The sequence below is a fragment of the Bufo gargarizans genome, chromosome 3 (assembly GCF_014858855.1).
Source record: "Bufo gargarizans isolate SCDJY-AF-19 chromosome 3, ASM1485885v1, whole genome shotgun sequence".
Lineage (NCBI taxonomy): Eukaryota > Metazoa > Chordata > Amphibia > Anura > Bufonidae > Bufo > Bufo gargarizans.
In genome coordinates, this window is record NC_058082.1 from 154,804,424 (window position 1) to 154,830,924 (window position 26,501).

At 44.9% G+C, this 26,501-nt stretch overlaps 1 protein-coding gene across 12 annotated transcripts in view; it reads left to right on the top strand.

Moving 5' to 3' along the window:
- LMO7 (LIM domain 7) overlaps nt 1-26,501 on the top strand; it is a 136,668-nt gene that overhangs the window by 30,253 nt on the left and 79,914 nt on the right. For all 12 annotated transcript variants that reach the window (XM_044284889.1, XM_044284897.1, XM_044284893.1 and 9 more), the window contains 2 exons: nt 12,377-12,447; nt 14,007-14,076. In XM_044284889.1, coding sequence (XP_044140824.1) covers nt 12,377-12,447; nt 14,007-14,076 — 141 coding nt within the window. The remainder of the gene's footprint in view (nt 1-12,376; nt 12,448-14,006; nt 14,077-26,501) is intronic.

Below are 26,501 nucleotides of genomic sequence, written 5' to 3' on the forward strand. Positions count from 1 at the left end.
TGGAGGCCGGCTTCTCCTCCACGAAATATACGTTCCAAAAAACTAGGCAGCACTTCCAGATTCGGTGGAAGGGTGAAGACCCCAAACTTTATTCCCCAGCAACGTTTCGGCCTGCTCAATGAGGCCTTTGTCAAGCTATACAACAGTGCAAAACACAGGGTATATATATCCACAAACCAGTGCAATCACATAGTACAATTAGTGGATACACATGTTAACAATCACATAGTATCAATCACATAACCATCAGTGCTCAGTCATATGACACTCTCTATGACAAATCCATATTGTAAATAAATCCATGTCAATACAAAAGTTCCAGTAGTAATATAAATATTAGTATAAGGTGCATAGTGTATATCTTATACATATGTATATACCCCTTTTCATCCAACATATCGGAGCCAAGGGCCTGTATAGATCGTGATACAAAGGTGCTAAGTGTATAAAGGGTTAAAAACATCTCAACAAAAAGGGGATACAACTGCATCCTATAAAGTTTTAAAATAGTAGCGCCTACCATCAACGTTTCAACGTGGCCGTGAGTGTTGGCGTCCCCATCTTTGCTATGCGCATGCGCCGGGTCAGACAGTCCTCACCCCCCCCCCCCTCCCGGCCCGCATCATGTACCCACAGGCTCACGCTCCCTGGAACGCAGCATCATACCGTGGAGCGCATCGTACGTGCCAGGAGGAGAGGGGAGACCATGTGACACGGCCACATCCACTCAGCTTCAAGGGGGCGTGCCTATGGTCATGGTAACCTGGAATGTTTGCATCCAGGCTAAAACATCAGTGGGGAAACCGAGGTGATCGCATTAGCGAAAATGCACACAATCATCACATATGCCTCCGTGGATGTCAGGGAGGGCTAAGGGGGTGCACTATGCTGTCAGTGGCGACCACGATAGTCTCACTGTTCAGCACATGGATCCCCCGGCCGTCCCCTGGTTTCCCAGCTGACAACCAGAGGGCCCGTAGTGTCACCCTATACCACCCCCCATCCACTCACTAGTAAGTCGCTTCAGTGAGTGTTAACCCTTACCATTCGCATACAGTGTATCATGGTTTGAATTGTTCATGCTGACTGGCACCGCAATGCTGCGACCAGTTTCTCCGCACTTCCATCACCACCACTGTAAAATTCTTAATTATTTATCTACTACCAAATTAACAACATGCAAATAACTGCACACTCAAGGTTGCGCCCACTGATGTCCACCTCTTCTTCATACGGTGAAAGCAGCCACACTCGCGGACACCCAGAATTCATTAACGGCATTGTCCACTAACGATAGACAAAGGGCCATTAAGCCTGTCCAGAGGTTCTATAAAAAATAGAAAAATTACAAATCAGTTTTCTCAAAATTAGCACTGTTGTATATTCCCCATACCAGACCCGGCGGATTAGACCCCCCATGCCAAATGAACAAACTGCACATCCTATCCACACAAATCCCATCTGCATTCTGTATTCAGGCCATCAGGCTCGAGTGTACGTAGCCGGTGGATCCACATTATTTCTCGTGGTTTCAATATTCGCTCTCTATTACCTCCTCTTTTTAGAGGAGGAATATGGTCAATCACCCTGAATTTGAGATCCCTCTCTCTGTGTCCAGCCTCTGCAAAGTGCTTGGGCCCAGGGAGATCCCTCCGTTTTTGACGAATAGAATATCTATGGTAGTTCAACCTCGTTTTTACATCGCAAGTAGTCCAACGTAGAGGAGGTCACAAGGGCAAGACGGTAGATAAATAACATATGAGCTAATACATGTCAGGAAGTGTCATATCTCAAACTGAGTTTTGAGTACTGGGTGCGTAAATTTTTCCCCCTTTTAGCATGTAGCTGCAGTTCACGCAGCTCGGACACGGATAACATCCATATCTTTTGTGACCTATATAGGTTTGGACCGATGTCTTCTCTCCGACTACCTCCGCTCTAACCAATTTGTCATGTAGATTACTAGATCTTCTAAAAGACATGAGGGGGCACAGCAAATTCTTTTACACTACCAAAATTGCTTTTCAATATAGACCAGTGTTTTTTAATGACCCCTGCTATCTGATAACTCCCTTGTGTATATGTGGAAATGAATGGTACCCTATTTGTGACCTGCTTAGTGACTGTCTCAGAAGGACCGGATACCACTGTGTCCAGATGTTTCTGGACCAATTTTTTAGGGTAACCTCTGTAGATAAATTTGTCTGACATTTCTGACAGTCTCCATAGTTGTGTGTCCTTCACAATTCGTTTTTTTTAAAACAGGGGGTCAGTTTACTGTCTCTCAGACCGTTGGAGGGCCGGACTATAGTTTAAAGAGGTATTCCTATCTTGGACAATGGGGGCATATAGTTAGGTGCGGGTCCCAGCAGTGGGACCCGCACCTATATAGAGAACGGAGCCCATGCAATGCCCATGCACTGCCCATGCTCCCATTCATTTCTATGAGGCCGACGGAAATAGCCGAGCCAGCGCTCGGCTTTTTCCCTTTCGCCCATGACAGCACCCTTGAGAGACCGCCTCCATCCAGGACAGGAAACAGGAACTTTCGTGGAGAGCTCATAAGGAGGAGCATGGCCCCGAGACCACCAGTTCCTGTTTCCTGTCCTAGACAGAGGACGGTTCGTGGAGAGAGGAAAGAAAAGCTAGGCTGCAGGGCCCCGGAGGAATTGTTCTAAAGTGGGGTTACCTGTTCCGGCATAAGTCTCCTCTAGGAGCCGCCGGCCGGAGTCTGGGGTCTGCTGCTGGGGTCTGGCTTACGCTGCGCTGGCGATACTCTGCAGTCCCGGGCTCACCGAGAGGTGCGTTCGGCACGCCGGTCCTGCCCGACAGTGTTCAGGCGGGCCGGGGCCTTCTTCTTGCCGCGCGCAGGGGGAACTAAAATCTCGCGATGCCAGCGAGATCCGGGTCTCGGTAGAGACTTCCGGTTTTTGGAACGCACGCAGCGTGCGTTCCGGAAGTAGGAAGAGCCTTCTCCTACTTAGGCCGCAGAGGGTTTCCAGCAGGACCCGACCGAGGAGATTGAACCCACAGGCGCACGGTCAGCAGCAGCCCAGCCAGCCAGCCAGCCTTACAGGGATTTCCTTTGGATCCGGGGAGTCACTCTCTATCCCACAGCAGCATGGAGGAGGAGAGTGCCCTACGCGCCGATCAACAGGAGGGTCATGAGATCAGACCGGTACTCCTGGTGGGGTAAGGGGGATCATTCCCCACCATTTATTTCATTTTTTAAGCTAAATCTCCTTTCCCTCTTGTTTTTTCCTGTATTTAGACTACAAAAGAGGGCCCTAGAAAGGCAATTTCAAAGACCAGAGGGAAGGAGTGTGCCGTCTGTAAAAAGAAACTGGCCCCCTCTTGGTTGAAAAAGCTATGCCAAAGTTGTATTGAGAAACTAGTGGAGGAGGAGTCCCCATCCCTTCTACAGAGTATTAGGGAGATGGTAAAGACGGAGGTTTCGGATTCCCTGAAAGATTTCAAAAAGAGCTTTCCCGCAGTAGCCTCTACCTCCCTGGGAACCAGATCAAGCACAGCTAATAGATCTGACTCAGATCCCTTAGAGGATAGTGATACGGGAGAAATCCTAGATAGCCCTGACTCGTCCCAGGATGAGGAGTCCACGGGCAGGCCACTTTTTTCCCCCGATGATACGGAAGCTTTACTGAAAGCAGTTCGTGCGACTATGAAAGTAGACGAACCCAAAGACCCAAGATCCGTTCAGGATATCATGTTTGGTGATCTCGGGCAGAAAAAATCTAGAGTATTTCCCGTTAACGAGAATATAAAGTTTTTAATACAGAGGGAATGGAAAAGACCCGATAAAAAGTTTTTTGTGCCAAAAAATGTAAAAAGGAAATATCCCTTTGACGAGGCAGACTCAGTAAACTGGGACAGACCCCCTAAATTGGACGCACCTGTGGCAAAAATTTCAAAAAGATCGGCCCTTCCGTTTGAGGACTTGGGTTCTCTTAAAGACCCTATGGATAAGCGAGCAGAGGTTTACCTAAAAAAAGTTTGGGAGACCTCAGCCCAAGCATTCAAACCAAATATTGCCGCCACATCCACTGCCAGGTCTCTGAAATTATGGCTAGAGGAATTAGAATCTCACATTCAGAACAAGACCCCGAGAGATCAATTGTTAACCGTTTTCCCCACTCTACTTAAAGCAGTAGACTTTATTTCTGATGCATCAGCCGATGCTTTAAAATTAAATGCTAGGTCAGCTGCTCTTTCAAATTCAGCCAGACGAGCTATTTGGCTAAAAGGTTGGTCGGGAGACACGGGATCTAAAAATAAGCTTTGTGCAATTCCTTGTCAGGGTGATTATCTTTTTGGATCCGTCTTAGACGACCTTTTGGATAAAGCCTCGGACAATAAAAAAGGATTCCCTGTCTCCAGACCCCCGAAAAAACAACGTTTTTTTCGCAAAAACAAGAAGGATTTTTTTAGGGGGCAGAGGAAAGACTTCAGAGCTGACAACAAGAATAGGAAAAGCAAGGGGTTTCTCTTCAGTTCCCAATCCTCCTCAACCTCTAAACCATCACAACAATGACGGTTTCTCTCCCGTGGGGGGCAGACTTTCTCTCTTCCTCTACGCCTGGGAGAAAATCTCCTCAAGTCCCTGGATTTTAGGCGTTATAAAGGAAGGGTTTTGTCTAGAGTTTGTCTCCCGCCCACCGGACAGATTCAAAATCACAAATTTTCTAGGAAACCCGGGGAAAAATCTAGCCTTACAACAAGAGATTGTATCCCTACTTCGGAAAAATGTTCTAATCCCGGTGCCGGAGGCAGAGAAGGGCGAGGGTTTTTACTCCTCCCTTTTTCTGGTCCCCAAACCGGATGGAACATTCAGAACTATTATAAATCTAAAGGATTTAAATCAATTCCTCTCTTACAAAAAATTCAGAATGGAGTCGATCCAATCAGTCATAAAACATCTATTCAGGGGCTGCTTCATGGCTACGATAGACGTAAGAGATGCGTACTACCACATTCCCATTCGGCTAGACTGTCAAAAATTCCTCAGAGTCGCGGTTTCTATAGGAGGTCACATCCAGCACTTGCAATACACAGCCCTTCCCTTTGGGATTTCTCAAGCTCCCAGACTTTTCACGAAAGTCATGGCAGAAGTCATGGCTCATGTAAGGGAAAAAGACATTTTACTAATACCTTACTTAGACGATCTCCTGGTGGTAGCAGAGTCAAAATCCATTCTAGAAGCACACCTCAAAAAAGTAGTGCAGATCCTAGAAGACCTCGGCTGGCAAATAAACGGAGAAAAATCCCATTTAATTCCTTCCCAAGTTTGCATCTTTTTAGGGATGATACTGGACTCAAAGAAACTACTCTGTATTCTACCCCAGGACAAGATTCAGAGATTAATACAACAGGTTCAGTCCCTGATATCGGCAGAGAACCCTACTATCAGACAAGCAATGGCAGTCTTGGGCAGAATGACCTCCACTATACCAGCGGTCAGTTGGAGCCATCTTCACTCCAGACCCCTACAGTGGCAAATTCTGAAGGAGTGGCAGGGCTCCCTCCGCCCATTAGACACACCTTTCACACTGACCCCCCCAAGTGATCCAGTCCCTTCACTGGTGACTGAACCCCGTAAACCTGTCCCAGGGGCTCCCTTGGTTCCAACAAGACTTTGTTACCCTTACCACCGACGCAAGTCCTTCCGGGTGGGGGGCCTGTTGCCAAGGGGACTTAAGACAAGGTGTTTGGGAAAGAGAGCAGAGTCTAGACTCCCAAAACATGAGGGAACTGAGGGCGGTCTTTTTCGCCTTAAAAGAGTTCCTTCCTTTACTACAGGGAAAGTCTATAAAAGTTTTTTCAGACAACGCCACAGTGGTCTCCTATCTGAACAAACAAGGAGGAACCAGATCAGAAAATCTTATGCAGTTAACAACGGATATCTTTTCCCTTATAATTCCTTCTGTGCCGTCCCTTATGGCAATACATCTAAAAGGTTCAGAAAACAAAGTGGCAGATTTTTTAAGTCGAAATACACTAGACCAGGGCGAATGGTGTCTGAACCAAAGGGTGTTCGATCAAATAATTCTACTTTGGGGTCGTCCTCATCTGGATTTGTTCGCCACCAGAGAAAACAGAAAGTGTCATCGTTTCTTTTCCCTCAGCACGAGAGATTCACCAACAGGGATAGATGCCTTCTCCCTTCCCTGGCCGAACCAGCTCCTCTACGCCTTTCCTCCATTAAGGCTTCTTCCAAGATTCTTACAGAAGCTGAGACAAGAAAGAACAACAGTGATCTTAATTGCTCCTTTCTGGCCCAGAAGAACCTGGTTCACCTGGTTGAGGAAGCTATCCTTGACGGACCCTTGGATTCTCCCGGAGTGGCAAGATCTTCTATCCCAAGGACCAGTCAATCATCCGAGTGTGAAGCAGCTACACCTAACAGCATGGCTCTTGAGGGGGAAATCCTAGAAAGTAGAGGACTCTCCAAGAGCGTAGTTTCCACTTTACTATCCTGCAGAAAGGATGTCACCTCCTCTATTTATCTCAGGATTTGGAACACCTTCCAGAAGTTTGCCAAGGATCCAGTGAATCCTTTAAATCCCCCACCTATGTGTAGGATTTTAGATTTTTTGCAAGCTGGACATGAAAAAAATTTGAGGCCAAGTACTCTTAAAGTACAGGTATCCGCTTTGAGTGCGTTCTTTGATTCTCCCATCGCTAGCCACCCGTGGGTCCGAAGATTCTTTAAAGCCATCAGCAGGCTTAGGCCTATACCTGGACCTTCAATTCCCCCCTGGGACCTCAACTTGGTCCTTACTAGCCTCACAGAACCTCCCTTTGAGCCACTTAAACAGTTGCCTATAAAGATCTTGTCTTTCAAAACAGCGTTTCTTGTGGCAATTACCTCAGCAAGGAGGGTTGGTGAGATTTCAGCCTTCTCTACCTCGCCTCCTTACACTAACATCTTAGATGATAGGGTTCTTATTAAACCAGATCCTTCCTTCTTACCGAAAGTGGTTTCTATGTTCCATAGAACGCAGGACATTATCCTTCCTTCCCTGTGCCAAGATCCGAAAAATGAAAAAGAGGAAAAACTGCACTGTTTAGATGTAAAAAGATGCCTATCTCATTATCTGGAGGTTACTAGTCAGTGGAGGAAAACCTCAAAACTCTTCATTCAGTTTAGTGGGAAAAATAAGGGCCTCCCAGCCTCTTCTAAAACCCTTTCCAGATGGATCGTGAGAGCCATTAATTTGGCCTATTCTTCAGCTGGAAAGGCTCCCCCGGGGGGCTTTGGTGCTCATTCTACAAGATCAGTCTCCACCACTTGGGCAGAAAGGGCTGACGCTACCCTAGAACAAATTTGTAGAGCAGCCACATGGCAGTCGCCTGGCACCTTCTTCCGTCACTACAGATTGGACCTAGGCAATAGAGAACAGCTAGCCTTCGGTAGGAAAGTCCTCCAGGCGGTAGTCCCACCCTAAGAAATAAAGGGATTTCTATTCTAGTCGTCTCTCAAGGGTGCTGTCATGGGCGAAAGGGAAATTTAAGATTACACTTACCGGTAATCACTTTTCCATAAGCCCATGACAGCACCCGGGTTTATTCCCACCCTGATATACAAAAAAAAAAAAATAATAAATAAATAAATAAAAAGGATATATAAAAAAAAATAAAAATAATAATAATATATACATATACAAAAAAAAAAAAAAAGGATAAGTGTGGTCTAGGACAAGTTCTTGCGATTAACTGGTGGTCTTGGGGCCATGCTCCTCCTTATGAGCTCTCCACGAAAGTTCCTGTTTCCTGTCCTGGATGGAGGCGGTCTCTCAAGGGTGCTGTCATGGGCTTATGGAAAAGTGATTACCGGTAAGTGTAATCTTAAATTTTCGGCAGCCCCATAGAAATGAATGGAGGGCTGCTGCGCATGCGTAGTGCGCCCTCCTTCACTTTCAGGGCTCTGTTCTCTATATAGGTGCGGGTCCCAGCGGTGGGACCCGCACCTAAAGGACAATGGGGGCATATCCTAGCGATATGCCCCCATTGTCCAAGATGGGAAAAGCCCTTTACCTACTATGAACAAATTCCTATGTACACTGCACATATCTTATTTTGAAGTGAAAAAACACATTTCCCTACCCCTGAACTTCTCCTTTCTTCTTCTCCGGACTTCCTGTGACGCAGCTGCACATGAGGTTCACAGGTCTGGAAGGAGGTGCGCCTGTGCGGCAAGACTAATAGAACCAGTGGCGGATCCAGAGCTCCCCAATACTATACTGCAGAAAAAGATAATACCACTGATATTAGTGCCACAAAGAGCCCCCCATATAAAATACCCCATTGTGGCCTCAGTAAATGTCCCCATAGGGCCCCCCAATAATGTGCCAGTAAGAGGTGCCCCATAGATGCCCCCAATCATGTGCTAGTGAAAAGTGCCTCTCCCCGCCACTCATGTACCAGTAATAAGTGCCACTCTCCTCTCCCCCCCACTCATGTGCCAGTCTCCTCTGTGCTGCCACCGCCTTCCCATGTGCCAATTCCCCCCCCCCCATCATGTGCCAGTCTCCTCTATGCTGCCACCCTCTCCCATGTGCCAGTAATAAGTGTGGCAGAAAAATTTGCCTATTTAATAAAATTAAAAAAACACTTACTTGCCATCTGCGATGGCAGCGCTCATCTCCTGGTGTGCCCTGCCAGAATTGCTGAAACAGCCAAAACACCCGGTGGCCGGATCAGTGTCCTCGGATGGCCGCATGTGGCCTGTGGGCCATAGTTTGAGGACCCCTGGTGTATAGGGAGAGGCATTACCAGTAGAAAGAGGGAGGTGCTCATGCCGCTCTACAGAGCACTAGTGAGACCTCATTTGGAGTATTGTGCTCAGTACTGGAGACCATATCTCCAGAAGGATATTGATACTTTGGAGAGAGTTCAGAGAAGAGCTACTAAACTGGTACATGGATTGCAGGATACAACTTATCAGGAAAGATTAAAGGACCTTAACATGTATAGCTTGGAAGAAAGACGAAACAGAGGGGATATGATAGAAACTTTTTAATACATAAAGGGAATCAACAAGGTAAAAGAGGAGATAATATTTAAAAGAAGAAAAACTGCTACAAGAGGACATACTTTTAAACCTTTGCCCCTCTAATTTAAAACTAATATCAGGAAGTATTACTGAGAGAGTAGTGGATGCATGGAATAGCCTTCCTACAGAAGTGGTAGCTGCAAATACAGTGAAGGAGTTTAAGCATGCATGGGATAGGCATAAGGCCATCCTTCATATAAGATAGGGCCAGGGGCTATCCATAGTATTCAGTATATTGGGCAGACTAGATGGGCCAAATGGTTCTCATCTGCCGACACATCCTATGTTTCTATGTAAGATGGTTTTCAACTTTCCATAATATGGATATAATACTGTAGTTCTCTGATTTATATTTGAGTATATGGTGGCATAGCAGAAATGTGGCCTGACAAGACGGCATACGGTATGCTTGCCATTCACACCCTGCAGGAATTCCTTGTCAATGAGCAGGACAGATGACAGGCCATCCTGAATCTCATTGTCTCAGTTGCTATTATGTGCATATGGCAATGGGCCAAGGTGCAGTGTTCCCAATACTTAGAGGCTCAGTCACCAGGGTCAACCCTATACAACCAGGCATATAGCCTGGAAGGCTTAATGAAGCCAATTAAAACGATATTTTTATTTTCACTGTAGGTGCCTGCATTTAGAAGAAATTCATACATTTATTCCTATGCAAATGAGTTATTTTAGCCCCAAGAGGTGGGCTTACGCCCCCAGTGGTCAGCGCCTCTTTCCTGCAAAACATGCCCTCCTTACCCTAAGATTGACCGCGCTCTATTTCAGGGCTAGAACATCTCAAGTGCACAACCGCTTCTTTCAGCCACTTCTGGGTTCAGTGCCGCGAACGGCTCGTGCGCAGTATGTATCTTCACTGCCATGGAAGAAGCCGACCACATTGTGCACATCTGCCTGTTCTAGCGAGTGGGTGCGCAGACGTGAGATCTCAGCGCCAGACCTGAAGTGTAGCGCTGTCAATCTAAGGAGACGGGGCATGTTTTGAAGGAAAGAGATGTTTATAGTGAGCACCAAGGGCGTCACGAAAGCGGTGCTCATACCATATATGCCTGCCTTCTGGTTTTCGAATAGTTCATTTCCATAGAAAAAAAAAAAGTGTGAATTTCTTCAGACTCCAGGCACCTGCAGTGAAAATAAAGGTATGGTTTTAATCAGCTATATGCCTGGTTGTATAGCGTTGATCCTGGTGACAGACGCTTTAAGGCTAGGTCTACACGACGACATTTGTCACGCGACAGATAGGGCACAACATTTTGTTGCACCAATGTCGCGCGACAATTTTTATAATGGCAGTCTATGGTGTCGCTCTGCGACTGTTGCGTCGCAGTCGCAGCATGTTGCAGTGCGACACCATAGACCGTGTAGTGCATCGTGTAGTCCTAGCCTAAGCCTGATGCTTTCTCTCCTGTGTTTTCAGATTATACGATAGTGTTACTAGAGGGGAAAGGCTGACGTGTGATTATTTGCCCTTATCTTATGGGACTTGGCTAGATTTTTCTTTCCACCTACATTTATTCCCATATATAAAAGTCAAGATGAAGAATATTTTCTTTCCCATTCCCTGTCATATGAAGGCAAGAAGCACAACGCCTTTCAGGATTAGATAAGAAGGCAATGTAAATAGGTTGACATTCATTTCAGTCCTTCCAGCGCCCCACCTTCATTTGTTAGTTACTGAATGCTTTATTTTAATAAGTGTATTAATAACCAAATTCCAGTTTGTCTCCAACATAATGTGCACGGCTTAAAGGAAGTCGCTCTATTCCTGCTGTAGCCACTGTGAAGAAAGAGAGCGAATAGGTTTAACCCTGGTTTCCCACCCGTATTAGAAGGTTTGCTTTTAAGGCCTCGTGCACACGACTATGTGTTTTGTGGTGCATGCCACCATTTTCATTTTTTTTTTCCACTTCTGTAGAAATGTCCTATCCTTGTCTGCAAGACAGACAATTATCTCTACATCCACAGGAGTGCAATATTTTCACTTGCGGACTGGATAAAATTGTAAATTCTGGATAAAAAAAATAAAAAAACTAAAAAAAAAAAAAAAAAAAAATGCTGAGTTCACATCTCCACTCAGTTATGGGAGCAAATCAATACAAATTATGGAAGCCCTGAACAGACTCGGTTGACTACAATGGAGTATATACATTTTCAGTTTGGGAATTATAATTTTTTTTACCAGACAAAGTCCGGTCTCTGTTTACAGGGCTGAAGCAACGGCCGGAGTGTTGACCAGTCATTGGCAGCAGCGATTATGTTTGGATTCCACAGATTGGTGATGTGGTGTCCACATAAAAAAACTCTGGAGTTGGTTGAACAGATACTGGTGGGAAGAGAAAGGAAGCCTATCTGTTTAACATGTTATTGTGTTTACAGTCGTTGGGTCTACATCAGCCTTGCTCAACCTACGGCCCTTGCAAAACTACAACTCCCATCATTCCCTGACAGCCTACAGCTATTATCCTACAGAAGGGTATCGTGGGAGTTGTAGTTTTACAACAGCTGGAGGGCCCCAGGTTGAGCATCCCTGGTCTACATGATCTCAACGGAACGGATGCAGAAGACATACGGAGTACGTCCTGTTTTTTTGCGGACCCGTTGACTTGAATGGAGCCACGGAACGTGATTTGCGGGCAATACTAGGACATGTTCTATCTTTGAACAGAAACTGAAACGGAATGCAAAAAACGGCACTTATACAAAACATTTGTGTGAACGAGCCCTTAGTGTGATTATTCTGCAGTGCAGGGTAAGCCATGGGTTCACATCTTATTTATGTGCCCACTAGTTAATATACCAGCTCCATTTACAGGCAAAGTTACTATGGGCAGATTTACTAATATTGTCTAAATGTCAGACAATCTGCGCCATATTTATCACAGTGGCTGATGCTGGATAATAAGTGAGTCTTTAGACTGTCTGCTCTAACTTTATGCCACCTGTAAGTTGGTTTAGTTTTATGCCAAAAATGCGCTAACCTTTTGGCTCAGTTTCCTTTAAGCCACTCCCCTTTCATGTAAAACCACACCCCTTTGCGGTCCAGGGTGTAACAGGTTAGAAAAGTGTGTAACGTGTTTGAACGCAATGAAAAGCATATACAATAGATTATTATTATAATTTTTTTATGCAAATTGTGCCTAAAAACTGTTGCATTTACGATAACAAATCTGCCCCTGTGCATTTGTACCGTATTTTAGTTCCGTGAGAAGGTTGGTGTTCCCAATAAATACTGAAATGATCATACTTCCTAATCATAATGCCTAATCTATATGTTCTCATTTGTCGTAGGAAGTAACCGGTAAAGGCTTTGGCGAGCAGGATTTCCGCTCTGCTCTTGAAAATGGAGTGCTCTTGAGTGAGTAAGTATCAAAGGCGTCTGCGTTGGTTGCATGGGTGTTCAGGGAGAAATGCAGGGTGTGTGCATCCCTAACTCCTGCCACAGGTAATAAAGTTTGTGATGTAAGTTGGGTTCCCCACCAAGCCCTTAAGAAGTATGTAGACAATTCTACCTGGAACAGCACACCCTGCGGAATGCATGGCGGTCTGATGCCTTGACACACCAATAAACTGTATTATTGCACTTCATATACTGAAATTATTGTACTTCGGAGTATGTAAGATTTGGATTTTGCTGTTTTTGTGAGTCCATTCGAACGTCCACAAAATGGGTCGCCATCCCTTCCGCAATTTTGCTGAACAGGTGCGGACCCATTCATTTTCAATAGGGCTGGAATGTGCTATCCGCATTTGTGGATCAGTGCCAATAATGTGCGGTCTGCAAAATGCGGACCGCACATTGCCAGTGTCTGTGTTGTGCAGATTCGCACACATACGGATGTGTGAATTGACCCTAAGGGGTATGTTCAGATGGGCATTTTTACAGTATAGTTTATGTACGTATTGTGTGGTCAAATTTACATGGAATCTGCCTCCCATCATTCTCAGCTGCACATCAAGGCGGGACATGCCGAAATCTCTGATAATGTGACTACTGAATGGAGCTCGTCCGTGGTTGGCTCTGGGGTATTCGGTAGGGATCGACCGATTATCGCTTTTGCCTGTTATCGGTATCGGCATTTATTTTGCCGATATTCCGATAACTTATTGGGAACACAGATCGCGCTGCTGTCAGCGCTCTCCGTGTTCCCTCAGCAGCACAGGGGAGAAGGAAGCAGTGTCTCCTCCCCCCTGTGCTGCTGCTGCCACTGCCGCTAATGGGAGGACAGGGGACAAGAGAAGGGAAGGGGCTGTGGCCACTGCGCCACCAATGAAGAGAAATCATTCATTAAAATTGAACAGGAGGCGGGAGCTGGCTGGAGGATCACATAGCCGGCTCCCGACCTCTATGAGCTGTAGCTGCGATCTGCGGTAGTTAACCCCTCAGGTGCCGCGGATCGCAGCTACCCCTCATAGAGGTCGGGAGCCGGCTATGTGAATCTGCAGCCAGCTCCCTCCTCCTGTTCAAGATCTATCAGGGTGAATAGGACAAGGGTTCTAGTCCCTAAGGGGGCTAAAAGTTAGTAAAAAAAAAAAAAAAAACCCAAAATATTAAGTATAAATGAAAAAGATTTACAAAAATGAAAATTCCCAGAATATCGGTATAAATTATCGGCTATCGGCCTGAAAGTTCACAAATTATCGGTATCTGCCCTAAAAAATCAATATCTGTCATCCCTAGTATTCGGGCTACAAATCTGAGACTGTGTTTTTTTTTTTTTTTTTTTTTTTTTTTACATACATTTTAGCATCTGAACATACCCTGCAGTTTACTTTTATCACCTTCAGGTGACCCTCATGAACCGTTGCAAACCCTTATTTCTGAGAGATTCATCTGTGACGCACAGTGTCGGCTGGCACACACCTTCACGCTGGTTTGGTGGCTAAAGTTTTTTAATTTTTTTTTTTTTTTCTTATCTAGCCTTATTAACAAGATCAAGCCTGGAATAATTAAAAAGATTAACAGACTGTCCACACCTATTGCTGGCTTGGTAAGTATTCTAAAAGTGCCATACAAAAATATGTAAATTGCATTAAAGGGTTTGTGCCAAGCTTTTTAAGTTATCCCCTATCCACCACCAGCGATCAGCTAGTTATCCTCTTAAAAACTTGAACAATCCCTTTTAAAGGGGTTGTCCGGGTTCAGAGCTGAACCCGGACATACCCTTATTTTCACCCCAGCAGCCCTCCTGAGCCTGGCATCGGAGCATCTCATGCTCCGATGCGCTCCCGTGCCCTGCGCTAGATCGCGCAGGGCACGGGCTCTTGTGTTTACAATAACACACTGCCGGGCGGTAACTTCCGCCCAGCAGTGTGTTCGGTGACGTCACCGGCTCTGAGGGGCGGGCTTTAGCTCTGCCCTAGCCGTTTTACTGGCTAGGGCAGAGCCAAATCCCGCCCATCAGTGCCGGTGACGTCACCGGGGTTCCTGTCAGCCCCATAGAGAGCCCCGGTACGTCACCGGAACTCAGAAAAATGCCTTTGCCCTGCGCGATTTAGCGCAGGGCAAAGGAGAGCATCGGAGCATGAACTGCTCCGATGCTCATGTCAGGGGGGCTGCCGGGGTGAAAATGGAGGGATGTCCAGGTTCAGCTCTGAACCTGGACAACCCCTTTAAGTGAAATTGATTGGCTCATGCCAACTACATGCACCATACAATCTCTTATTTATCCTTTTCATATTTTCTCTGTAAAACTTTTCGATACCTGAGTGTTTGCATTTGCTTAATGCCTTTCTTCCCTTTTACCATGTGTTTTTCCTGCCTTTGTTTCCTCATCAGTTGCTTAGGAAGCTTTTTCTGCAATGTGCTAAATAGTGTAAGTGATACAATCTAATTAAAGAGCTTGAAGCATTTTCCATATGTGACGGTCATGTTTTATAGCACACATAACACATTTTCCAGAAGTCATATATTATTGTTTAGTCTTAGCTGTCATAAAATTGTTAATGTTTTCCTGTTTTCTATATTCTTGGTATTTCACAAATGCTGGAATTTTCTAAAGGCGCGGGGGCGGCACACCAGTTGCTTGCCTCTTGTATTCACCCTTTAGTACTGAAGGGGTTTTCTCACTTCAGCAAATGGCATTTATCATGTAGACAAAGTTAATACAAGACACTTAATAATGTATTGGCATTACCCATATTGCCTCCTTTGCTGACTTGATTCATTTTGCACTGCTTATATCCATGGTGTTATGACCACCCTGCAGTCTAGCAGCGGTGGCCGTGCTTGCACACTATGGGGGGAAAAGGCACCAGCCTCTCTGGTGGCCTGGAGCGTGCATAGGTACAGCAACTCCCATACTGGCAACCTAGAATCTGCAGTGTATACTGAGATGGGAAGAATGAAGTAAGCCAGCAAAGGAGGCAATATGGACAATCACAATACATTAGTAAGTGTATTGTAGTAACTTTATCTACATGATAAAGGGCACTTCAGCAAATGCCATTTAAGTGTTTTAATTTTCTATGTCCGTGAATATTTTGTAAAATCTTTCTGGCTCTGCATCTACTATCAGCTATATACGTAGATTTGGTTAGTATCAATCCAGCAGCAGTGGTTGTGCTGGCCTCGCATCTGCTCTGTGCATATACAGCACAATATAGTGGTATTAGGAAAATATGCGCCAAAATTGTTATAACATGGGGAAAGCAAGCGGTCAATAAGGGCTAATTCACATGAATGTGCTCGGCCTGCGAACGCTGTCCATGTGTTGGCTTCACCTCCTCAACTGATCGCGGCTTTCATGACTTGAACTGACTGTATTATGGTGCTTTATGATGCAGTTAGTTCCTATCTGTTTGTGGGTCTATTGTACGGTACTCACATCATCCTGTCAGTAGAATGTGGGAGATGTGACTAACACACGGCATGTGTTTGCTGGACCGAGCTCAGTCAAGTGAATCAGCCCTAAAACATACAGGTCAGGAGAGGTGACAGGTCCTATAATGACCTATATCTGTAAAGTCTAACCTGCATCACTCCAGGTGTGGTAAAACTACAACTCTCAAGATGTACATCTGGTTTGACATTGCCTGCAGCCAATTGGCGGTGACAAGCTTCCCTTATGGCTTGACAAATGGTCACATTATGCAAGGGCATCCGGTCTCTGCCGCTTTCAGTGATTGGCAGCAGCAATGTCAAACTGAATGTTTTCAGCAAGGGAGCCCACTGAAGTAGCCTAGGCCTGGAAAGGGGGGCAGGGAGCCAGTGCCAGGAAGCACTTAAGTAAGCTTCCGGTCACGGGCACTCCTGTGACAGGTGCCAGGAGATCAGAGAGACTGGCAACACAGAGGGTTTATCTGAATGGTTCCTTGTGGATCATTTGTGTCTGTGTTGTTTTGGTAATGACCACACCTCTTGCAGGTGTTGGTTCGATCATTTAACTTCCCCTATTGATTACTGCTTACCCCTTTTGGGAGTGCAGTTTATAGCTTCAATTTCTGGACTCTGGGCTAGCTGGTTTTTGGATCTTGGTTGAGCTCCTGGCGCTGCCTTTGCTCCATGTAAAGTTAAAACGGTTCTGCACTTTCAATTAACTGATGATCTATCCTCTGGATAGATCATCAGCTTCTGATCGGCGGGGGTCCGACACCCGGGACCCCCGCTGATCAGCTGTTTGAGAAGGCAGCGGCGCTCCAGCAGCGCCGCGGCCTTCTCACTGTTTACCGCCGGGCCGCCCGCCCACTGATGTCACGACTTGTATCAACTAGAGTGGGTGCGGCTAAGCTCTGTTCACTTGAATGGAGCTTAGCTGCGCCAAATCTAATTGATACAAGTCGTGACGTCAGTGGGCGGGCGGCCCGGCGGTAAACAGTGAGAAGGCCGCGGCGCTGCTGGAGCGCTGCTGCCTTCTCAAACAGCTGATCGGCGGGGGTCCCAGGTGTCGGACCCCCGCCGATCAGAAGCTGATGATCTATCCAGAGGATAGATCATCAGTTAATTGAAAGTGCAGAACCCCTTTAAGTGTCTTCTTCCCTATTTGTAATTTTTTTGTTGTATTTCCCTGTCTTTTGGATCTACAGGGTGGAGGAATAGGTTGTCTCAAGTCCTGTCACTATACCAGGACCCTACAGGGTGTGTTAGGGCTCTAGGTGCCTGTGTATGAACTTAACTACCATCGAGGTCAGTTCAAAAAGATAGTCAGGACTTGGATTAGGGTTGTTCTAGGAGGTGAACTTCTCCTCTACCATAGTTTCCGGGCCTAGTTCCTATCCCCTTTCCTCCTGTGCTCGTTGTGGAGTTTCCCACCCACACCGCCTCCGTGACACTTCCCTTTTACAGGTCTGCCAAGTGGGAGATTTTCCAACCTCCCAACCCCCTGAATTTTGCACAACCCATTTAATTGTATAAAATTGTAAGTTTTACTGACTTTTCCCATAAAGCTATATATCAATCTGCTCAGCTTCTCCTGCCCCATAGCATGCTGCCTGCAGATTGCACAACACTTTAGATTACAAATTCTCTTTAAAGGAGCTGTCCTGGATTAGAACTGAACCCGGACATAACCTCTTCACCCATTCAGCCTGTATGAGTGGCGCATCAGAGCATTTCCACCTAGCAGTGATCCTGGTGACGTCCCCTGCACTAATAGGTGGTCCATAGTGCTGCGTTCACTTGTTTAGCGCTGCCCTAGCCTGTAAAAGACTGTCCGTTAGTGCTGGTGACGTCACTGGGCTCATTGCTAGGCGGAAGTGTCCACCTAGCATTCCCACATAGAGACCTGGTGTTTCACTGGTAGTGAATAAAAAGCCCTTGCCCTGCACGATACAGCGCAGGGCAAGGGGAGCATTGAAGCATGAAATGCTCTGATGCTCCACTCATTCATGCTGACTGAGTGAAGAAGGGGTTATGTAGGGGTTCAGCCCTGAACCTGAACAACCCCTTTCCCTGTCCATCTGAGGTCTCTGTAGTTCTCGGTTGTTCACCAGATGATTATAGAAATAGGCAGCTTTTTCATGCAAATGAAGCAAACTTGTGTCTAATGTCAGCTTTGGTGAAGATTAGTCCTTTGTTTTGCAAATTTACAGTTTTAAAACCTGAGTAGATGGTGGACCGTGCCAAGCATAATCTAAAGAAACAGACATTCAGATTGTTCTTTCATCTTTCCATCTTGTAAGGTGGCCAAATTGTTATTCTAGATTAGTGTTGGAAGCAAAGTCGATGATCGGTGGTTTTCTCACTGAAGGACAGAAAACTGACACTCCAAAGCCTCCTTTGTTTCCACTTGGGCCAAAATGCCCTGTAGCTTTACAACACATACATTGTAAGGAAGATACAAATACAGTCTCCAAGTGCAAACATTTGCTTTCAAATTTGGTCATTTTCTTTATTTTTATTTTTTTTTGTTTACAAAATGTCCTGTATATTGACATACTATACACTAAGCAGCCATAACATTAAATCCTGCTAAGGGGTGGGATATAAAGTATATGGACAGAAGTATTTGAGACATGCATGCTACAGGAGCTTTTATGGCATCCTATCCTAAATCCATAGGCATTAATATAGAGTTGGCCTCATCCTTGCAGCTTCCACTCCGCTGCTAAGGCTTTTTACAAGATTTTGTGTGTCTGTGGGAATTTTTGCTCCTTCACCCAGAAGAACATTTGTGAGGTCAGACACTGATGTTGGATGAGCGCAAATTCCTGAAAAATGAATGGTAGATTTGAAAGAAATGTTTGTGAAGACAGTTTGTCATCTTGCTGCAGACTGGTCAGAATGCTGAGGCTGCCCCCTTACCCTGGTGAACGTGCCTACAATGAGCGTGTGCCCATTAGAACTGGAAGAAAATCCGCATATGTGATTTACTTTACCATCATGAGAATGGCAGGGTGCATGTGTGTTTCTTATGTATAAGAGAAAACACAAAGAAGACAAGCCAGAAGTAGTAGGCAATGGTAGTCTGGGAAATCGCACGAGCGATAAGGATCTGTTCAGGGAAGAACCAATGGTTTTGCACGTAAGTTCCATCAGTTTTGTCTGCAATTGCGTTCAGTGGTTTGTTTGTTTTTTCCGTGTGGATGCGTTTTTCATGTGTGTTTAAAAAAAATAAAAAAATATGGAGAATAACGATCTACATCTAGCAACAATCAGTGAAAAACACATTTCATCCGGATTACATCCAGATGCCTTCAGTTTTCACCCAAGCCCCATTTACTTCTATGGAGTCAGGGCTGCGTGAAAAACATGATGCAATTTTTCCTGTATGCAGAGATGATGTGTGAAAAACTTGTGTGTGCAAACCCATTGAAAAGAATGAGTCAGGATTCAGTCCAGACGCTATGCTTATGCGTCGCGCATCGCACTCGGACGAAAAACTTTCTCATGTCAAAGAGGCCTATTGTGGATGTTACTTTTACTCACCTAACTGAACATTGTGGCAGACATATTAGACCCCTTGATTGCAATGGTGGTGTCATTTGTTTGAGAACAAGAGGTGATTCTCCATTCACTTCTATGGGAGTTTCAAAAATAGCGGAGCAAGCACTTGCAGCTGTTTTTGGATCTCTCATAGAAGTGAATAGAGAAAGTGGCGCGTGAATGGTAACCGCTCAATTTTTAGCTGTGCAAATGGGGTGGCCCTGGAAAAAAATAAACTGGCCCCATGTTGTAGGTGGGTCCAAACTGACAGAAGATAGGACAACAGAAGTAGGCGGGCCAGCAATACTGTAGTGCAGAACAAAGTACTGCCCCCGTGGCACAGTATGAAACCATCATCGTCCTCAGGATGGCAGCACAGTTGTGTTCAGGTGGAGACCTGCGGCTGCTAGCCAAGTGCTCCTAGTATTAATGTGGAGAGCATCAGGTCTTTATGTACCTGGCTGACAGCGATGAGGAGGCCTTGGGTGGCCCCCTGGACATTGGCCCATCTGGAGATTTCCCTGTAGGGTCTGTGGCCAGTCCTTCCCTGGAAATCCCCTTTTAAAGGATGTACTGCTTATAGTTTGTTGCCCGATACCACGGGAGGTCTTGTTGAGCTTATGCTTTGGTGGCTCAGAACTGTTTTGATAGCACATTCACACAGACGTATACAGTATTAGGCAAGGGATTTTAATGTTAAATAGTGCTAGTAAATGCTAGGGCTACTCTAAGAAATAATGGCCCATCATCATGGGACTGTCTGGTATGGTCACAAATCTACATTCAAATGAAAAGGTCACATGGCCGAAGTGGTGCAATTTCTAGATCGGAGTCCTTTTTGTTCGGTTCTCTTACAATTCCTTTAAAGGGGTTGTTTGGGTGTTTAATACTGATGACTTAGCCTCACAATTATTCATCAGTATGTGATCAGTGGGGTCTGACTCCCAGTGGCCCCGGTGATCAGCTATCTGTGCTTGGTATTACTTGAATGGGACTGATCAGCGCTTAGGCCATGTGACCAATGGACATGACGTCATTGGCCTAGGAATAGACTGCGGTGCTCCCGGAGTGCCACAGTCTTTTGAAACGGCTGATCAGCAGGGGGTGGCCGGAGTCAGATTACCCCCCACCCCCCTTCTGATGCAATATTGATGACCTATTCTGAGGATATAGTGTATATAATGTGTCTAGCACTTTTTTTACCACCAGTTTTTAGTTGCATCACACGTGTATTATGTTTAATTACATGTCGCAAATTAGTCATATAATAGAACATATAACTGGCGTGGCAGGACACCTCCAGCATAGCTGTACTGGGTGTGTATTACATGCAGCAGAAGTGTCATATCTTTTCCCTAATAAGGACTGCTGCGAGAACTGGCGGTTGCCTAACACATATTTATCTTGATGTGTTGCTAGGAGATTGTATATTGCTTCTACAGTAATAAATTCCAAGATTCTTTGACAGTGTGAAATATAAGGTGTGCACTTCTAGTGTGAAGAAAAAAAATTATTCACTTCACTTCAGGGGTTTTTATTATCATGGAAGGATTTGCTTTCTAGTTCAGAAATGTACTACTTTATTTTTCCTTTGAAAAATAAAAAAAAATCCATTGCGTTATCTTGTACTGGTCCTGTGTTGCAGCCCGTATTATAGCCTAGAGCTTGGATCGGGAACCTCCGACACTCCAACTCCCAGCATGCACACTTGCTTGACTGTTCTTGGAACTCCCATAGAAGTTCATAGAGCATGCTGGGAGTCATAGTGCCCGGGTTAGAGCTACATTCACATTATGTGGCTCTACACAGAAATTTTGGACAAGTCCTGAAAACTTAGCTCAGCTCTCACCATTTTATTATTTCTGTCTACTGATCACAGATAAAATGATAGAACTTGCTAATGATCTTTATGTGGCGTAGGTTGTTTCCACTTGGTTTATTAGAGCAAAAAGATGTATTTTATGTATTATTATTATTTTTTCTCTCTCCTAGCAATTGCTGAAAGTAATCCCTTCAGACAATGGCAGCGGGTCATGGTGCAGCCTGCTAACTTTTCATGGCTCTTAAAGGATAACTGTCACATTTAGACCCTAATTTAAATTTTTATATATGTAGTTACTAATAACATGATATTCCAGAATCAGTTACTATTAGACTGACTTACCCCATATTTAATGAGATTCAGCCCTTAGCAACCAGTCTGCATAAAACTGCAATTTCACTATTCAGTTAAGATGGCCGCCACTGCCCTCACCCTGAGGCTAATCCAGCCTGCCCTCACTAGCCAGTAACAATAGCCCCCCAAAAGTGTCAGTAACCACAGCCCTCCCCCTAAAGGGTTAATCTCCTGCAGCACAAAGGGGTCCTCTTACCACATGTTGCTTTCATTTATACACTGAGCAGATGGCAGATCTCCCTTCCCTGGTCTGCGCTGCACCAACTCTGCATTGTCCAGCTCTGCTGAGTGAGGGAGCGTCTGCCAAGCGCAGGGACAGGGAGAAGTGCACACAGCCCAGGCACTGTTATCAGCTGCTGGGGAGGACCTGGCTTTAATCATTTACTTACAGTCCCTGGCTGTCAGTAATGTGACCTTGCACGCAGCCTGCTTCTGCGTCCTCCGTCCTTCAACAGATAGACGGACCATGCCTAGCAACCCTGTTTTAAGCACAGGTAAAAGTAGGCAGTACAGGGAACAAAAATGTGGAATTAAGGGGTAATTGAATACACAGTGAAAAGTTGAAATAGGGCCACCAAGGAGATATTAATCACCACAATCTAGTACTCCACAAAAAAAAAATACGACAGTTATCCTTTAAAGACGTTAAAAACTGAAGATTTCATCTACAGTGTCTACCTGATCTATTGTGATCCAAGTACAGTAGAACTGTATGAGGTCCAGGTATCGCGGCCATAATATGGATGGTAAAATGCCCTGCACATTACAGCTATGTGAACGTGGCCTTAAAACGGAAATGTTTTTTTTAAGGGGTATTCCAGCGTTTGAACAATAAAATGGAAATGAAGTTGCAGGGTCATTACACATCACACAACACTACTCCTACTAGAGAGGAGCAAATTTCATATTTTGAAATTTGTTCACGATTCATTTACTGTTGAAAGGTGAATTGCGTTATGGTCCATGGTAACGGAATCCCTAACGCAATTCTATGACTAAATGCCTTTAGAGGCATTCCATTATTTATTCCGTCGTAATAGAAGTCTATGGGCTGCAAAACGGATCCGTAATGCAGCCCATAGACTTCTATTACGACGGAATGAATAACGGAATGCCTCTAAAGGCATTTAGTCATAGAATTGCGTTATGGTCCATGGTAACGGAATCCATAACTCAATTCACCTTTTACCAGTAAACGAAGCGTAAACTTTTTGGCTTTCATATTGTGCTCCATCACTGCTGGGTCTCTCGCATTAGTTCCCAGTTACAGCCTCCTATAACTCATGGTGATTTCATTGAGCTGGGCAGTGGAGTGGTGAATGATTGCAGTTATAGGGTTAATGCAGAGGGCCATAACGTGGGCGTATTTTAGCGTTCGTATCATTGCTGCAGTTTCCAGCCCAACCACAGGTTTAATGACCTGAATTTACCACATCATAAATGCCGCCCGGTGATACAGTAAGTTCAAGTCATAAGACCCGCAGCCGTCAGGCCGGGAATTGTGGTTATAATACAGACACTAAATTGCGACCACGTTACAGTTGTCTGAATGAGGACTTAGTATTTTGAAGCCAAAATCGGGATTTGATGCAAAGAGAAGTATACCTCTTTCCATTATGCACTCAATGAAAAAAGTAAATTGTTGGAATTAATGAATGTAATTATATGTAAGTGATTACATTATTAGAGCAAAAACATGCGTTTATTGGGAAAACGGTACAGTTGAAAGGAGGCTCCAGTATTCTGGTAGGCCTCCTCTAGCCTGGACACAAGATGAGATCCGGTTGGGCATGGAGGTACACAGGTTCCTTATCGTATCCTGCTGCACATTTGCCCACAGATGTTGAAGCTGGACCTGTAGATCTTGCATACTCTTGGGCACCTTTCACACGAGCGAGTTTTCAGTGCGGGTGCAATGTGTGATGTGAACGCATAGCACCTGCACTGAATCCTGACCCATTCATTTTATAGGGTCTGTGTACATGAGCTTTTTATTTTTTTATTTTATTTTTCATGCATCAGTTCTGCGTTGCGTGAAAAATGCAGTATGTTCTATATTCTGCGTTTTTCATGCAGCCCTGGCCCCATAGAAGTGAATGGGGCTTCAGTGAAAAACGCATTGCACTCGCGCAGAAAAAACTGAAGGCCAATGCAGACAAAACTGACTGAACTTGCTTGCAAAATGGTGCGAATTTCACTGAGCGCATCTGGACCTAATCCGTCACGTTCGTGTGAAAGGGGCCTTAGGGTTCATGCACACAACTGTTGGATATTTTGCGGTTGCAAAACACGAATACCTGTCTGCATTTCTTATTTTACGGAACAGCTAGCCCCTAATAGAACACCTCCTGTCCTAGTCCTATTATTGTCTGCATTATAGATGTGTTCTATTTTATTGCTGAACGGACATTATGAAATGGAATGCACACTGTCATTTCATTGAAGTGAATGGTTCTGCATACGGGCCACAAAAAACCCCGGAACGGACATGGGGAAAAAATACATTCGTGTGTAATACAGGATTTTGAGTGTGGACTTGATGCTGAATCTGAGCATAAGCCGCCTCCCATTGTTTTCAAAGAGTCCACATGGCACGTGGGTGCCATGACGGCAAATTTCCTTGTACTAAGCACTTGGAAATGATCTGGGCAGAGACAGAAGTGTGTAATGGAGGTGCCACCTGTGTCTGGATGGTGGACAACCAAACTATGGGAGCTGCTCAGGTTTGTCAGTGGGTTAAATGACCCTTTCTACTAGTGATCTGTCTGGGTCATCCAGAGCCTGTTCAGTGTGTGTGCACTGATGTAACCAGTGGTGAGCGAACTGGTATTTTCAAGTTCGGCGTAAAAAAAAAAATGTACATCACATGTCGTGTGCATGTAGCCTAAAAGTTACTTCCCTTCCCCCCAGTTTGTACCTTCGCTTCCAGGAAAATTATTTCTATATTAGATTCTGTATTTAAACTAGTGTTACGCTTTTTTCTAAACGTTCTAGCTATGTGGATTGCTTTTCTTTCCTTCTGATTTACTGCTCTAGATAGAGATCCCGTGCCTTCGTTCACCACATACATCACTCAAAAAATGCTTTCTTGTCATTGAAAGTGACATTTGCTGTGTCAGACTTTTCAGAAAACATGTGAAATCTTCCTGCTTTTAAAGTGGCAGGTACACAGTTATGGTTCCTTCACACTTGCAGATTGTGCTGCAGAAAATTTCTGTGCCCGAAAAATCCATTTCATTCATCTGAACGAGGTTGTTTTGGCGTCAAGCACATGGGTTTCTGCAACCCCATTCAAATGAATGGAACTGATTTTCAGTCTCAAACTTTCTGCACAAAAAAATTCTCCCAAGCGTGAAAGCACCCTTACCTGGTGACTCCTGATCTCCTACTTACATTTGTTGAATTATTCCTTGCACCCCTCTCACATTTTCTGCCTTTTTTTGGCCAGAGACATACTGTACACTACTTTAAATTTTTGGGGGATATTTGGCTTTTGGATGAAATTTATGGAAAACGTTAAAGGTTCACTCTACAGTGATTTTAGATCATGAATGTTAGGGCATTTAAGTAGAAGCATGCAATGGTGATTTCCTAATCTCAAAAATTTTTATTGAAACAAAAGCCACCACAAAAATGTCAATGTCTTAGTAACTTGTCATGTGGCCTTGAGCATCAATAACGGCTTGACAACGACTTCTCATGCTGTTCACAAGTCGACTTATTGTCTGCTGAGGAATGCCATTCCACTTCTCATGAAGGTCAGCCCTCAGGTCATTGAGTTTCTGGGGTACAGAATTACAAGGCTCTACATGGCAACTCGGCTTATCCCATAGGTTTTCAATGGGATTTACGTCTGGAGAAAGTGCAGGCCAGTCAATTTGAGGTTCACCAGTCTCTAGCAGCAGTTTCCTAATGATGCGACCTCGATGAACTGATGCATTGCCGTCCATTAAGATGAAAATAGGCCTGTGGTGTTCATGCAGAGGCACCATGGATTAATTATATTTAAGTAGTATGGGATTGTTGCTTTACCATTCACAAAGTGTATGGCAGGTCTGTATTGACTAGACACACCTGCACACACTGTATCACCACCACCAAATGCTTGTCTGGTAACAGTGGCTGATGCTTAGCGCTCTTCTTGACGTCTCCAACATCGTTGGCCATTATTTCTTCTCATGATGAATCGAATTGAGCAGCACTGAGGCCCACTGGTCCCTTGTTCAGCATAGATGCTCCCTGGCTCATGCAAGACAATGACGCCTGGGGTCAGGTATCCTTGCCGTTTGTGTGGTGCGCCGATCACGCTGATATAAATGGTTCTCAAATGGTCTGACGTGACAGTTGGGTGCCTCTCACCTCCCTTAAATGTGCCTGGAGTTGTGTGGCATTTATCATCCAGTTCCGCAGGGCATTGTTGACAATGAAGCGGTCATCAGTGTGGGATGTGGCCAAAGGCTGTCCACTTCTATGCCTTTCTCTGACTCTTCCAGTCTCTCTGTAGCAGCCTGCTGATGACCCTCTGTGACACTCTAAGCTCAGTGGCCACTTCTGAATGAGAACTTCCTGCTTGAAGCCTCACAATGGCAAGGTACTGTTGATCAGTTTTTGGGTGTCGTCTTGGTCTCATGATGTCGAAATGTGAACAGCATGATGAAGAGGACTGTTTTAGATATAAATTCTTATTGACCCAGGAAAATGTATTGGGCAATTCTTGGATCAAACACCTGTTGTCAATTTTGCCATTAAGCTCCTTGTTGGAGAACAGCAAGTTGTGCAAAAAGTACTGAAACATTGAACAGTTGTGCGTTCAAAAGTTTAGAGAAGGTCACATTACGTTCACCTGTAAAGGTCAGAGAACATTTTAGGGTCATCCT